This window comes from Sus scrofa, chromosome 8 (assembly GCF_054392235.1).
Source record: "Sus scrofa isolate SSC_HxYL_T2T_F1_AM1 chromosome 8, Sscrofa_HxYL_maternal_Yorkshire_Landrace_v2.0, whole genome shotgun sequence".
NCBI lineage: Eukaryota > Metazoa > Chordata > Mammalia > Artiodactyla > Suidae > Sus > Sus scrofa.
Window position 1 is genome coordinate 119,339,851 of NC_139390.1, and position 12,504 is coordinate 119,352,354.

The 12,504-nt window shown below is 42.3% G+C and overlaps 1 protein-coding gene across 50 annotated transcripts in view; it reads left to right on the forward strand.

The window, feature by feature from the left end:
• Window positions 1-7,398: 7,398 nt before the first annotated feature.
• COL25A1 (collagen type XXV alpha 1 chain) overlaps window positions 7,399-12,504 on the forward strand; it is a 456,561-nt gene continuing 451,455 nt past the window's right edge. For 46 of the 50 annotated variants that reach the window (XR_014813225.1, XR_014813215.1, XR_014813219.1 and 43 more), the window contains exons 1-2: window positions 7,399-8,497; window positions 9,603-9,672. Coding sequence is in view for 1 of the 50 variants with exons in the window: in XM_084973259.1 (XP_084829385.1) it covers window positions 8,201-8,497; window positions 9,603-9,672 (367 nt within the window). In the remaining 49 variants the exon portion in view is untranslated. The remainder of the gene's footprint in view (window positions 8,498-9,602; window positions 9,673-12,504) is intronic. The other 4 variants (XR_014813227.1, XR_014813226.1, XM_084973254.1 and 1 more) reach the window with 1 other exon arrangement.

Here is a 12,504-nt window from a genome sequence, read left to right on the forward strand (position 1 = left end):
GGAATATACCTATGGGGTTTTAAAATATGTTCACAAATATTTTGATGCTCCTCCCTTTAGCAGGTGGGGCTTAATTCTCCCCTTCTCGAGTAGGGGCTGGACATAGAGGCTCACTTCTAAAGAATAGATATGATGGAGATGACAGTGTGCGACTTCCAAGACTAGGTCATAGCAGGCATTAAAGTTTCTTCCTTACCCTCTCTCTTAGATCACATGCTCTGTGGGGGAAGTCAGCTGCCATGTCATAAAGACACTCAGGTAGCCCTTTAGAGAGACCCAAGAGGCAAAATCTGAAGTCAGGGAAAAATCATTTCTTGCCAATGGCCATGTGAGTAGGCCGTCTTGGAAGAAGATTCTCCAGCCCCAGTCAGTCCTTCAGATGATTACAGCCCCATCGGACATCTTGACTACAACTTCATGTAAGAGCCACCCAGCTAAGCCATTTCCAAATTCCTGTTCCACAGAGACTGTGAAATAATAAACATGTGTTGCTTTAAGCTGCTAGGTTTTAGGATAATTTGTGGCACAGAAAAAAATAATATAACAGCCTAGAGAAATCCTTGCACCTTTGTAAAAGTAGATGCACAGAAGAATGTTTATAGCAGCATCGCTTGAAATAAAAAAATAAGAAAAAGACAGACACTCAAAAGTCCCTCAACAGAAGAATGGACAGACACACATGTATAGAGTAGTAAAAATGTTTGAACAGAGTTACAACATGAAAATCCCTCAAATACAATGTTGAGAAAAAGGAATACAATAGTACAGTACAATAGTCCATTTATATAAAGTTAAATATTAGATTGCTTATGGATATATATATTTGGTAAAATTAAAGAAATGCAGGAGAAATTAAGCATCACATTCAGCACGTGGTTTATTTATTATCTACTGATTAATAATTAATGATCCCCCAAGGTGGCTTAAAACAACCAATGTTTATTATCCCGCATTTTTTGGGGGGTGTTAGGTATTTGGGAGTAGATTAGCTGGGTACTTCTGGCTCTAGATCTCTCAGGAAGTTTCATTTAAAAGACTGGCTGGCAATCAATACTATCATCTGAAGGCTTAAGTGGTGCTGGCAGGTCCATTTTATCCACATGCTGGCAAGTTAGTGTTGGTTATGGACAAGAAGCTTCAGTTCCCACATGAATTACTTCTTAGGCTGTTTGAAAGTCTTCATGACATGATGACTTAATTTCTTCAGAGAGAGCTATCCAAAAGGGGGAAATATATACTCTCCCAAGGCCTCCAAATTTTCATTTTATAATAGCATCAGCTTGAAGTCAAGGAACACATTATCTAAATCAGACCCAGGTCCAATGTCCAACAACATGTGAATACATGAACAAGTTGTTATATCCAATGGAATATTATGCCGCAATAAAAATAAACAAAATAGCATCATATAAACACTGTGGATACATCTCAAAAACATTATGTTGAGCAAAGGAAGCCAGACACAAAAGAATACATACTGTATGCTTCTATTTATAGGAAGCTCTAGAATGGGCAAAACTAATGTAAAATAACATAAAACACATTGGTGATTGTCAGGGGTAAGGAATTCTTCAAATCTTCAATAGGTTGCCCTGAAAGGTTGCCCTGATGCTATTCTATTCTTGCAAACCGGATAGGACTAAAATCATGATTAGGATGTACAGGTGCCCCCTGGTATAAGAATGCATATTTTCTTGCTCTTCAATATCTATGGATCAGCAGATTTTGACACTTTTAAAGTAATAATAATACATCAATAAAATCTAAAATTTATATTGCACTTAATAACTACTAGGCATTGTAATGCTTTACATATCACATCCTCTTTACTCACTGCAAAAGATTTTACTGGTAAGTATTATTGTCTTTCTTTTATAGATGAGAAAACCAAAGCACAGAAAAGTTAAGTAAGTTACCCAAAGTCACATAGCTATCAAATGGCAGAGCATGGATATGGATCCCAAGCAGTCTGGCCTCAGAGTCTATACTCGTAACCATGATCTGAATCAATGCTACAAACGTGTTTTGTCTGCTTAGCATTATTAACAAAAAGTTTATTTGGTAAGTTCAATGACATTTAGCTTCTTGTTAGATTTAGAAATCTAACTGGCAAATTTTGGGGAATTTGTTAAGTGAAGTTATAAGCCCATTTATAATTTAAGGTTTATGAAAAAAATTCACCTGCTCCCTCCCTCCAAACAAAACAAAACAACAAACCACATAAAACTGACTCTGCAGAGAGAATGGGATTTTGGATAACATGTATTATCCAGATTATTGGATTCATACAGTTATAAGCCCCTTGCTTAACCAGGTTTGTATAAGGGATCAGTTCCTTGATCTATCCGAAAGGGAATCTTTCACCCTGTCACTAAGAGCCAAATTCTTCTTTTCTGCTCTTCTGCCTCTAAAGGTATTTATTTATTTATTTAGTCTTTTGTCTTTTTAGGGCCACACCCATGGGATATGGAGGTTCCTAAGCTAGGGGTCGAATTGGAGCTATAGCTGCTGGCCTACGTCACAACCACAGCAATGCAGGATCCTAGCTGGGTCTGCAACCCACACCACAGCTCAGAGCAATGCCAGATCCTTAACCCACTGAGCAAGGCCAGGGATCAAACCCGCATCCTCATGGATACGACTTGGGTTCGTTAACCACTGAACCACTACGAGAACTCCTAGAGATATTTATAATTTGTGATTTATTGAAACTTGCCCAGCTCTGGGAGAACTGCATCTTTTAAGTTCACTTTACTGCCTACTCTATTCCATTTGGGAAACTTTGTTTTTTCCCTGAGAGCGAATTCACACCTGAATAGTATTTACCACACAGCACACAAATTTATTCTACCATTTTCTTCGTCAAGGTAGCTAGAGGATATTGTGGGTGGTTGTGGATGCTGAAAAATGGCCACAGATCCCCTCATACATTTTCTTCTGTGTGATAACTTTGATGGTGAACTTTGTTTAAAATTGTGGTCTGAGAAAACTGATTAATCTCAAAAATTAATTGTGCTAAAATATATTTCCTTTCCTTTCTTTCTTTCTTTTTTTTTTTTTGGTCATTTTTGGCCACCTGAGGCATATGGAGCTCCCGGGCCAGGGATAAAATCAGAGACACAGTCTTTTTTTTTTTTTTTTTTTTTTGTCTTTTTGCCATTTCTTGGGCCGATCCTGCGGCACATGGAGGTTCCCAGGCTAGGGGTCCAATCGGAGCTGGAGCTGCCGGCCTACACCAGAGCCACAGAAACACAGGGATCCGAGCCACATCTGCAACCTACACCACAGCTCACAGCAACTTAATCCACTGAGCAAGGGCAGGGATCGAACCCGCACCTCATGGTTCCTAGTCAGATTCGTTAACCACTGCGCCATGACGGGAACTCCAGAGCTACAGTCTTGACCTAAGCCATAGATGCAGCAATGCTGGATCCCTAACGCCACTGTGCCAGGCTGGGCATGGAATCCGTGTCCTGGTGGTTCCCAAGACACTGCTGATCTCATTGTGCCACAGCGGGACCTCCAATATTTTCCAACTGAACTGAAATATTTTTCTGTCATGTCATTAATATCTAAAAACTGCATAACGTGATTATTTCAGTTACTTATTTTGGTCAGAGAATCTTTCTATCTTTATGATGTCACATAAGACATCAACATTTTGAGTATGTGTTAGTTCACCTCTATGCTATATATCTCTATTGATAAGAACCCTAGAGGCCTAGAGGAGTGGATTATGCCCCTCCCTAAAAAAAAAAAAAAAAAAAAAAAAAAACCCACACTTTTACCTATGTTAAAAGCTCTTTCCTCTATTTCCTTCATTTTTTTCTTTATCTTGTTCCCCCCCCCCAACTTCTTCCTGGATTTAACATCCTGCCATGTCTCTCTGAAGTCAGAAGTCTGTGTATTTCTTTTTTTCCTGGGGCCTGGAGATTGGTAACAGGAGTTCTAGCGGTAATGCTGAGTCCTGGGTCAGGATCCTGGCTAGGCTAGTAGAGGAGAGAGGAGGGCTGTACAGCCACTAGTCATTGCTTCTGAGTTGGACCAATGGGAAGCATCAAAGAAATAGAACACATTTCATTTGGTTTAATACGCCTCAATAGAGGGCATCCTAATTTACATGGCATGGGAAAAGGCATACCTCTCCAATTCTTTCCCAGTGGGCATGTCTGTAAAATGGGAGAGCATGAACATTGGAGAGACAGGGATTGTTACTACAGGGCCTGCTGGAGTTATACGGCATTATGGTGGTTACAATGCTATAGCAGATGAAGGCTGATTTCTTGTTACGCTGATTCTGTAAGTTTCCTACTGCTATTGAAACAGATTACCACAAACTGAGTGAAGTGAACAACACAAACTTATTAGAGTTCTGCCCCTCAGATAACTTAAAGCTGCTTTCCTTTTGGACACTCTTGGGGAGAATTTGTTCCTTGACTCTTTCGGGTTCTAGAGACTGCCCATGTTCTTTGGCTTTCATCTTCAAAGCCAGTATGCACATTGATCTGACCTCTGCTTCTGTCATTTCTCTTCCTCTGAAATCCTGCCTCCCTCTTAGAAAGACCGTTGTGGTTACATTGGGCCCAACTATGTGATCAGAGAAAATCTTCCCATCTTAAAATCCCTAACTTAATCACACTCGCAAATCCATTTTGTTAAGTAAGGTAACATTCCCCATTGCAGGCTTTGGGGATTAGAACGTGGACATCTTTGGGAGTCCATTATTCTTCTAATCACATATCTGTTCTACAACCAGCCACCTGCCTTTTATTGCTGTTGATATGACTGATATCATCCAAGTGATAAACTGGAGTCACCTAGACGCTACCATTTTTGGTGCTATTTTTACTTTTTTGAATCCTCCTCCACATAGGAACCAAAACAACAACTGTGCTGAGAGGAATCCACAGAACCGAATGGGTTCAAATGCTCAGAGCTTTCTTGATCTACATGTTCTCTGTGCTGGAAGCAGTGAATCTACCAGGTTTTGAAATCATAGCGCTAATGACCGGTACAGTTGTGGGGTATTGTGTCCACCAAAGAAATAAAGTAAAACTAATCCTCTGGATAAAGATCCCAAATCCACAAAATTCCATCTCTATCTCTACTAAGACCTGGCAGTTCTGAGAGCCTGTAAGAATTGTTAATGTACCTTCTCATGGACAGTTTCCATGATATAAGAACACTGCATCATCCAAATTAAATGTGCACTCTACTGTCAGCATGGCTTTTCTCTTGAAATTTTAAGAGACTGGGCCTTGCCCCAAAGAAAAGTTCTTCATACTCTGTCTCTATACTTTTCATTAGAGAAACTGGTAGGGAGAGCATGAGGGGAAAGATGAATAAAGAGTAAGATGAGATGACAGACACCAGATGGTGACTTGCAAGACATGAATTCCACCCTCAGGACAATAGCAAGTATTGCAGGAATTTAGGTAGGTGGGGGAGAGGAGGGCACAGAGAAGTCAAGGGTTACTACTGGGTACTTTGACTTGGGGATGCTGGAAGGATGGCAGCTCCATTTACTGAGATGGAAATAAAGGAGGAAGAGCAGGGTTTGGAGCTAAGACGACGATCAAGTCGGACTTGCTTATAGGACATCTAAGTAGAAATGGCTTTAAGGCTCAGAAGAGAGGTTTAGGCTTGAAACATGGGTTTAGGACTCATCAGTGTGAGGGCCGTAATTGACAGAACTACTGGAGGTAGAGTACAGAGAAGAGAAGATGGCATAAGACAGAGTCCTGAGGGCCATCAACAGTTAGATATCCAGGCAGAGGAAGAGCTGGCAAAGAAGACTAAGGAATGGTTGGAGAGGTAACTGGAATATCAGAAAAGGTTGACATTTTAAAACTTTGTACTCATGTCTTGGGTGCTATTATTGGAAACACATTTAATCACAATTAAATGTGACTTAAAAATTGTTTCCTTGTATATAAAATGTGGCCACTGATCCCTTACTGGCCTCATGTGGTTAGGAGGTACAAATGAAAACATGTACTTGAAAATATTTTGTGAACTGTTACTCCAGTGGTCTCAAAATCATTAGGAGGATGTGTTAAAACACGGATTACAGTGTTTCTGATTCAGTAATAGTAGTAGTTTCTGAGTCAGCAGATGTCAGGTGGGGGCCTAGAATTTGAATTTTGCCTAAATTCTCAGATGATGCTGATGTTGCTCTTTTGGGACCCCCCTTTGAGAACTGCTGTCTAATACAAACACAAGGAATTCGGCTTTTGGTTTTATAGCAAAATGCACTGTCTTCCTGCAATTTGTGTCTGTTTCATCCCCTATTTTTTCCCAATGTGTATCCTCCATCAACAATGTTGTTGAAACATCTTTATCTTGCTTCATACCTAGCATTACGCGTTTATGAAAGATAAAGTATTTTGTTGATTGTTTACATTAGTGAGCAACCACTTGAAGTTAGCTTGATTAATAAGGGTAGAAAACATATATTTCTTAGGAGGAGAAGGAGATAAGGGGGAACTCTTTCGAGTAAGAGGTGGGATTTTTTTTTTTTTTCCTTCAAAGTCCCTTAGATGGAGAATGCTACTTGTCCCCTATTTTCAAAAAATCCCATTAGAGAACGTGTAATTTGATCCAGAGGGAGCAGCCTGAGGAGAGTCAGGTAAGAGGAAAAACTGACCTCATTCTTCAGTCTTTTCCGAAAGCCTGAGAAATGTGTGTATACCTCAACACTCGCTTCTTCAATCCCACAAAACAGGGAATCAGGAAAATGCATTAGCACCCTAGTACAGACTAGGAACACGGGGCGGGGAAGAGCGTCAGCCTCATCAGGACAGAAGGAGACTGGGGGAGGGGAGAGAAAACTTCCCCCAGTCAGAGGCTGCAGCGTGGCCGTGGGAAGCGAGGGGAAGTGGGGAAATGTACTACAGGCGTCAGCCAGACACTTGGCCTCTCGGCGTGTGGGAAGGTGAGGGAGGAGGGAAAAGCCTGCACCACAGCTCCCGCCGCTGCTTTTAGTGAAGACCGAGAGCGCGAGAGCGTTCTGCTTCCCTTCTTCCCTCCTGGAGGCCATTCCTCCATATTTAACCAGGATAAAGAGGGGGCGCAGGGCCGAGCCCGAATGAGCCAGAGCTGCCGCTCCCCTCAACGGACCCCGCTTCGGCCCCCGGCCCAGGCGGGAGAAGGGGCGTTCGGCGCCGCCGAAGTTACTCCACGGAGGGGGGAGGGGTCGCGTCGCGGGGGCCGCTCCAGCTCTTTGCATAAATTATGCTAATGAAAGACCTCCGGCTCAGCTTCCCCCCCGCCCCCCCCCACCCCGCGCCCGAGCTCCCCGCCCCTCAGGAGTTTCTCCTCGGACCGCCCGCGGGCTGGGCGAAGGTGAATATATTATGCTAATGAGGCGGGCTCCAGCCTAGGCTTGGAAGTGGGGGCGCACTGCAGCCGGAGCCGCGGGCGGGAGGCCGCGCGCCTGGAGGGGGTCGGAGGAGGGACGGCGCTTTCGGAGCGCGCGCGCACTCACACACTCACACACACACACACACACTCACACTCACACACGAGCATCCCGAAGGGTATTTAAGGCTCGCAGACGCGAGGCTGCGGAGATACTTCGGGCGGCCGCGACTTCGCCCTCGCGACTCGCCTGTTCTCCTTGGGTGTTTGGTGTTCCTCGCTTCTCTCCCCCGTGGCCACCCCCTTTGCATTACGCTCTCGCAGCCTCTCGCAGCCGTTTTGCCTGGAACTGAATCCAGGTGGGAAACAGGTCGGCGTGAGGAAAAACACCGAATAGGTAGAAGGCAAACTAACAGAGGCGCAACAGGTCCGGCGCTGTGAGGCGAGGGCGAGCGGCGGCCCCTCTCAGCGCCTCGGGCCGCTGTCCCTCGGACCTCGCGCGGCCGCTCTTCTTAGGGGAGGTCCCGGTCCTCTGAGGGGCCAAGGAGGGCACCCGGGTGGATTTCATCCCGGTTTTTACCTCATTGCCACCAGTCCCCAGTCGGAGGGTGCGTTTCACTCGCAGCTGGGAGGGGAGAAGAGAGCGGGGGATGGTCCACGTCTGCTGGTCTCGACGCTGAGGAAAGCAGCGGTCCACCTCCACTCCCCGGCTCAGACTCCGCCAACTAGTTGTGCAGCCACCAGGACTGAACTTTGGAGGAATCGTCCTTTTGCTTTCTTTTAAGATTGTTGGAAGTGGTAGAGGGTGGGAGGCGAAGCCGAGACAGCCGACCCCGCCACGATGCTGATGAAGAAGCAAGCAGGGAAAGGAGGGGGGCGGGAACCGGGCTCTGAGGACCCGAGCCCAGCCCGGCAGCGTTGTGTCCGGGCCGTGCCCCCGTGCGCGGTCCTGGCCGCCCTCCTGTCAGTGGTGGCCTTGATGTCTTGTCTCTACCTGGGGGTGAAAACCAACGACCTCCAGGCGAGGATCGCCGCTCTCGAAGCTGCCAAAGGGGACCCTTCCATCCGTCTGCTGCCTGATTGTCTGGATCAGCTGAAAGCAGTGGTGCAAGAAAAAGTGGAGCGACTACTGGCTCAGGTGTGGAAGGCTGGGGTATTTTGCAAGTGGAGTACATCTTGCATAGGCGTGATTCTGTGTACACGACCGGCCTCTGCCTTAATGTACGCAGACGTGGTATGGCTGTGTGTACACATTTATGCTAGGCCCCCACCTGTGCTCACTGTAGCATATATTTGTATGTGCACATCCTCTCATATCACCCTGTCTCTGTCATCTTCCCTTACTCTTCCGAATGTTTGCATGCTAAACATATATGGAGGTCTAAAAGGGGGGGGGGGGGGACAGAATGGCAGGGTGGCGTTTTACCTCTTTTTAGTTTCTAGAGGCACATGTGAATCTTTCCCAATGTTGTGAAAAATACTCCTTGGAGAGATAACATCTGTTTTATCCGATGTATGGTATAAGAAGCTTAGGGCTGTAGGTGTTGTTAAACAAATGGTAATCACTCTTGAAAGTGAAATAATCTTACATTATGATTTTAGATCAATTATTTCACTCATTGAATGTTTTCATATTAAATCTTTAACAAGAAGAAAAACGGTAGCTTTGTTTTTTTGTAAAGGATGCAGTCCAGGGGTGTTTGTGAAAGGAGAGTCATCGGAGTAGGGAGTTGAAAGGAATCTATGTTATGTTTATCAAAACCAGGGGTGCTTTAGACTACAGTTAGAGGGTTTTCTGGGACTTGCTCTTCCAACAGAGAAGCTATTTGGCAGGAGTTGCAGAATAACATGATAAGCGGTTGACCTTCATGTATAAAATATTGGTTGTTTTAAAACCCATAGCTTGCTTGGAACTGCACCATGTTCATGCTGGGTTTTGTTTTTTGTTTTTGTTTGTTTGTTTGTTTTTTGCATTGACTGCTTATGCTTGAGCTGGGAGAGAGGGTGGTGGTAGTTGAAAAATGAAGAAAGATGTTGTACGAGTCTAACAGTCTTGAGACCATGTCAATGGTCATTTTCTTTTTTAGGGCTTGGGTACTGTTACCTTTTGACTCAAGTCCAAGTACATATGTAAACATTAGTTATACAGGCTGGTAAGTCAAACATATGGCTCAAGAGTCCCCAAAGAATCCATTTCTCTATACTGCTACTGATGATTGTTAATACATCTTCTTTTCCTACAGAAATCCTATGAACATATGGCTAAAATAAGAATTGCAAGAGAAGCACCTTCAGAGTGCAACTGCCCGGCAGGTAAAATGGAACTTATTTCACAAGATTTCCTCCATAGCAGAGCATTTTAAAACAAAGGTCCAGTGTCTGTCAAGTCTACCTGTAATAATAGTCAAGAAAGAATGCAGACCCAAGTTTCTTTAATAAAATCAACATGTCTGGGTAAAAGAATGGCACATAAAGCGCCAAATATTATTTTAAGCAGCATACCATGGTCTGTTAAGGGAAAGCAAAGAAGGTAGAGATAATCACCAAAGAAAATACAGGTGAGGTGATGTCCAAAGACAAAATTCTTAGATTCACAGTTTGAAAATTTTCTTCAGTTTTATTCCATTTTAATATACGTGATGAAAGATACATGTTTCTGCAGAGAACACGTTAGATTCTGAATTCCTTAGTGCTAATGTTGCATTAGTACAGGTTTCTGTTTTTTCTCTTCGACATGTGATTATGTTAGTAAACCACCTTCATTTCTTCAACTGCTTTTATTTTCTGTCAGAAAGGTTCTCTCAGTGGATTCAACTGATAGGTCATGAAAGACTCCTGTGAGTCTTAAGATTTTTGTTTCAGATAAATATTGTTAATGTATTTATGAACATTTTAGTTCCTTTTATCATCGTGTATAGAAAAGTGAAGCTCTTACATTTTCTTTAATATTTAGGAATGTGATACTTAGCTACTTACACTGTATGGAAAGGCTAGTTATTGTATTTTTTTTCCCACATTCTGAGTTTTTTTTGCCTCATGTTAATTTGTTTTGACACAGCTAAACCAGACACCATGTTTAGAAATTGCAAATGTCAACTCCTGGTTGTACATCATAAAAATTTTACTATTTATGTTCTGCTATGTCGTTGACCATAATGCAGCTATATTAAAAAAAAAAAAAATGAAGCCCTTTCAATTGAGAAGACATTTACATTAGGTAACAAGAAAACAAACAGTTAATGTTGGCCATGGTAGGTTTCATTCTTAGTTGTTCTAAGCTGGCAAAGATCTCAGAAGTCAGAAATTCAAGGAAGGCACTTTTCTAGTGCAGGAATTAACTAACAACAACCTCATCAGCCTGTAGGGATTATTTAAATTCCCAAGACAGTTGGAACAGGACCTCACTAATCATATGACTTAGAATCCAGCGTTTTCTTTATACAATACTCTTGCTAGCTTTGAAAAATAACTAGTATTTAATTAGTAGGATTCTTAGTGAACTTGGTAAAAAAGTGGAAAAGTGACAACCACAGCACCGAATTCTGTTCTTTTGGGTTTAACTGCTTCATGATGTTTGATGTAACCTGGTTGTTGAGGTCTAGTTTATAATCTGGATGAAAGACTTACCTTTTGAGTTCACCTTATAATTATTTTGGAAGATCATTTTGAACCAATTTTTTTTCTTAACATATTGATTTAACAATAAGTAGTGATTTCACCATGATAACAAGTAAATAAATAATAAATGGCGGTTTCCTTGGCTTTTTTGTCGGTTCTCACTAATGGTTGCTTTACTTTCTTGCCACCACTAGAGCTCTACATTATACCACTTTTCACCAGGTTACTTGAGAGGTAAACCTCTGAAGGTGCATATTCCAATACACGAAATTAAACGGGTTTCTTGCTGACAAATGACTGCTATAGAACCACTCTTTTCTGCTTGTGAAGGTATAATTGAAGTCAAGGCATTATGTTGAAAATAGTATTCTGGGGAAAACCAGCTATTTTGAATTATGGTCAGTGAGGTATTGTTTTAGGGAATGAATGCTCTGGCCAAGAGGATTAGAAAGGAGATACAGCACTTCCCACCTGGTTTGGCTTTCACTCTGGTTTGCAGTGACTAAGAGTTGTCACCCAGACATCTGTTTGTAGGGCAGAGTGAGATAAGTCTGTGACCTCAGCCCAGTTCCTGTGGACAGATGCCCACCCCTTGAAGTTGACACTCTTGTTGACAGTCCCCGTCACAGAGCCAAGGACTAAATGCAGAGGACTAACGCTGTGTTGTTTGTGTTCACTTTTGATAGAATCCAGTCCCAGTGAGGTTTATCCAGGTAGGCTACAAGAAATCATAGGCTTGAAATTTTTTTTTTTTTTTTAAACACAAGAAGGACATTTTGTGGGAGAGACATGAAAAAGAATGAATGGTTTTTTATTGTAGGAAAAACATTCTCTCATTTAATCTTCACAACAACCCTGAGAATTAAGTATTAGTAATCTCATTTTACAGATGGAGAAGCTGAGCTCAAAGAAGGTGACAAAATTAACATAGTAAAGACAAGGTCAGGATTCATGCTCACATCTGACAGAATCGAAAGCCCAAAGTCTAATGAGGAATTGAGGACGAATATAGGTTTTGGAGCTGGATGATTCTGGATTGGAATCCTAGGTCGACTACTAAATAATTGTGTGACCTTGTTCAAAGTAAGGAACCGCTCTATGTTCCAGTTTCCTCATCTGCAAAATAGTGGCTAATCCTCCCTTCCTCATAGGTTGATAGTTTACCTAAAATCTGGCATATTAATGGCTCTTCATTAGGTGAAAGCAGTTACTATTCTTTGTAATGTATTATGTGTTACTTGATTCTTTCTGGTCCAAGGGGACACATGTGGTAGGTGGGAAAAATGAGACCTGGAGGTGGATAACTTGCTCAAAACCCCATGCTTAGTTAATGGCAGGTTTTTAAACAAAATTAAACAAATACATCTGCTTGATTAGGCAAATATATCTGTAGATCATTCATGCAGATAATCAATAAGTCAGTATCTCTTAGTGCTACATCAATCAAGATGGGTTCTTTAAAGATATTTGTACTAGTCTACTAAATTATGTTTACCAAAATTGTAGGAAAAACCTTTGAACTTGTAA